Source organism: Lathyrus oleraceus, chromosome 6, assembly GCF_024323335.1.
Source record: "Lathyrus oleraceus cultivar Zhongwan6 chromosome 6, CAAS_Psat_ZW6_1.0, whole genome shotgun sequence".
Lineage (NCBI taxonomy): Eukaryota > Viridiplantae > Streptophyta > Magnoliopsida > Fabales > Fabaceae > Lathyrus > Lathyrus oleraceus.
The window spans coordinates 498,794,852-498,798,618 of NC_066584.1; the positions used below are offsets into that span (position 1 = coordinate 498,794,852).

Here is a 3,767-nt window from a genome sequence, read left to right on the forward strand (position 1 = left end):
TTTTTTATGAGAAAAAAAAATGAGTTTCACATTTTTCTTGGAACTATTCTTTATATTAAAATTTATTATTTTCTACATTAGAAGATTCAATATGTTAAATACGTTCAGTTATTCTATTCATTTCAAAATTGGCAGTGCAAATATTTTTATCATATTTCATATAAAAAAACTTATATATATATATATATATATATATATATATATATATATATATATATATATATATATATATATATATATATATATATATATATATATATATATGAACACTAACTTTTTCATAACATTCATTCCAGTTTAGGATAAAGAAAACAGTGACACATAAATTCTTAAAAAGACAAAAGTATGAATATTGAGAAAGGAATTTCCGCCATTGATCTTAATCAACCATCACAGCCTGAATTCCATGATGAATATAATTTTGAGGTAACTTACTTTTTTTTTTATTTTAAATTTACTCTGTTTACTTTGTTTCATGGCTTTAAATTGCAGTTCATATCTTAATCAACCAACACAAACTAAATTCTATAATATTATTTATTGATGTCATAATTTCTGCAATTATAATTACGGCCGTAATATTGTAGTCTCTGCAAGTGTATTGTGCTGCAATTGCAATGTGAATTGAAATCACGTGTCTAACTGTATAACCACATCAAACAACTTCGTTTATTTTTTTTCCAAGTATTTTAATCAAAACTTGAAATTTTAGAATCCATCACTCAATTTATATTTTATGTATGAAATATAACAACATAAAATATTATGTTTTTTTTCAAAAATCTTTCAATTAAAATTCACATCGGATTGTAGCGGCGGCAATGCACATCGTAATAACTACAATCACCACAAACCAAGTTAGGGTTTTAAAATATGGTTGCCTACGCATCCCGATTGCGGATGTGTCGCGGTTGCGAATGCGTATTTCGTGATTTTGGTTGATATAGGTGTGGTAATATTGATCGTGATCGTCGCGATGTGAATTAACCATAGTCGCGAACCGGTGATAACACTATTAGTATGAGTAACGGCTGAAACAATTTTGTCGCAGTCGTTTTCGCAGTCACGAACCATTTTTTAAAACCCTAATGAGCACCTGCAACCGCAATCGCAATTTAAAAACATGTTTTGTTCTATAAATTTGATCTATTTAATAGATTTGTATTTAATTAATGATGTATTTTTGTTGATATTTTATCGATGATTATAGATTTGATGTTGATTATGTATTTTTATTGATGCTTTATTTTTGGTACATTCAAAGGTTGAGCCAACATCAGTGGAGAGAAGAAACATAAGCCTGAGTGGTTTGACAATTAAATCCGAAAATATAGAAAATGGTGTAAGATTTTCAGCTTCATTACCATCCTATTTGTCTTCAATATTGGATTCTGATCTTGGTGGGACTGCAAAAGATGAGCTACCATCAATGATTCTCATGAGATGTACTACTTGTCTCATGTATCTCATGGTTGTCAAAGCTGACTCTAAATGTCCAAAGTGCAAAAATCAAATGATGGATGCTGCTAAATTTTGAGTCAATCCTACATAAAGAAATAATTAAAGTCATATTTATTTTATACTTAGAATAAGTTTGGTTTAATATATCAAATATTAGTATCATTAGTTATTAATAACGGTTTTCTTTTGATTTTAAATAATTATTCCTTCTTGGCACTAATCTCTTATTCCCTTCCATTGATTTTTTTAAGGGTTTATCTAACATTATAGTAAATTGTCATATTACTTCTTTTTAGGGTATTTGAGATTGTCTTCTTGATTACTTCTTGACTAAATTATTTTTTATTTTTTTTGTTGTTATTGTTGTTTGTTATCTCTACTTTTTTTTCAAGCCACTTCTTGTGCTTCTATTGATTACTTCTCTACTTTCATTTGTATTGGAATTTTATGGTTCTCCTATTTCATTTAAAATAGTTTTGTGAATCATACTCCATTATAATTGTATAATAATAATTAAATTAATGGATATTAATTAAACTATAATTGGATGGGTGAGGTAACTCAAGTGGTATGTCACATTAACCTAGATGAATGTAAATGGTTGTTTTAAGACTTATGACATTGATACTTATTTGTATTGTCTCATAATATACTCTTGTAAACAAATTTTTGATATTATAAAAATAAAAGATTTAAAAATAAATAAACTAGAATTAATCATATGTTTATTTAATTATTTTTATATTCATATTTTTAATGAAACACTAAAAATGTAATAAACATTTATATTAAACTAATTGAGTTAACAAATATATATATATATATATATATATATATATATATATTATTAACCAATTTTTTATAAATAAAGTCAAAACTTGGTGTAATGTCATTTAATACATATTCAAATTCAAATATATGATAAGTCAACTAAAAGAATCAAATCATTTTTCATTATTATTTATATAGAAACATATTTTTATAACAAAAATTTGTTTTATAATATACAATGTATGTTTCATTAATTATAAAATTAAGAAAATATATAATACAAATATAAAATAAAATGTTAAAGCAAGAGCTAAATCATGTATTATTTTGGATATAATACATCTCATTGTTGGTGTAAGCCCTAGCGGCCAATACTTTTGGTACTTGTATCGAATTATTTATTAATTATAAAAGGTTTTTCTTTATTATGTTTGTTTAATAAAGTCCCTAGAATAGCTAGTCCGTTTAATGTATCAAGTATGACTTAATCATGAGATCACATTAAACATAAGGACACTATTCTTAAAGTATCCGTAGTCGAGCTTTATTGTGAAGTCGGATAACATTAAAGCATTAAGACTATTATGTTTGTAGACTGATGATCGCATCTCATGGATCATGGATAAAGAGTTATCAAGTCTTAAACATAGGTATGAATATTAAGAGTAATATTTATACTGGATTGACCCGCTATGAGAATACTATATAGAATGTTATGCAAAGTGTCATAAGTTATTCTCATGGTGATAATGGTGTATACCACTCTTCGACCTGAAACCACTATGGACCCTAGATGTAGAGTCAAGTGCTTTATTGTTGATCCAACGTTGTCCGTAACTGGATAACCATAAAGACAGTTGATGGGTACTCCACGAAACATGCTGAGGGACATGAGTGACCTAGATGGAATTTGCCCATCCTGCATAATAGGATAAATGCCTATGGGCCCAATATTGAACTGGACAAGGATGACACGGTCTATGCCTTGTGTTCAATATAGACATAAGGGCAAAAGGGTAATTATACACATAATTATTATCACAGAAGGATTTGTCAGATCACATGACATTTTCGTGACTTGGGTAGCAGTGATGTGTTGATAGATACCGCTCACTGTTTATTATGTTAAATGCGTGATTTAATATAATTGTCAACATCGCGAAAACCTACAAGGTCACACACAAAGGACGGATTGATGAGAGATAGAGTAGCTAAGGAACATCGTAAGGTACGGTGCACTTAAGTGGAATACGAAATATGGTAAGATACCACACGCTTAAGTGATTTTTGGCATATTATAAGATATGGGCCAAAATACACTTAAGTGGACTTTTTAGCTTGAAGCCCACATAAGTGGTTCTATAAATAGAACCCTTGGGTAGAAGCATTGTCACTCTAATTGAAATTCCGTTTCCCTCTCTCTCACTCAAAGCCTTCATTCGTAGCAGCTAGCACTGAGATTGAAGGAATCCGTTTGTGTGGACTGAGTAGAGACGTTGTCATCGTTCAACGTTCGTGATCGCCACAAGAGGTAA

The 3,767-nt window shown here is 28.8% G+C and overlaps 1 protein-coding gene across 1 annotated transcript; it reads left to right on the forward strand.

Moving 5' to 3' along the window:
- Positions 1-301: 301 nt before the first annotated feature.
- LOC127091063 (uncharacterized) lies at positions 302-1,538 on the forward strand. The gene is made up of 2 exons (XM_051029583.1): positions 302-426; positions 1,265-1,538. The coding sequence occupies exons 1-2, from the start codon at positions 346-348 to the stop codon at positions 1,535-1,537; spliced, it is 354 nt and encodes a 117-aa protein (XP_050885540.1). The 5' UTR covers positions 302-345; the 3' UTR covers position 1,538.
- The last annotated feature ends 2,229 nt before the right edge of the window (positions 1,539-3,767 follow it).

Excerpts from the sequence above, each read along its gene's own strand:
- LOC127091063 (XM_051029583.1), top strand. The coding sequence starts at position 346 with ATGAATATTGAGAAAGGAATTTCCGCCATTGATCTTAATCAACCATCA. Across the intron at positions 427-1,264 it reads ATGATGAATATAATTTTGAG|GTTGAGCCAACATCAGTGGA; the intron begins GTAACTTACTTT and ends GTACATTCAAAG.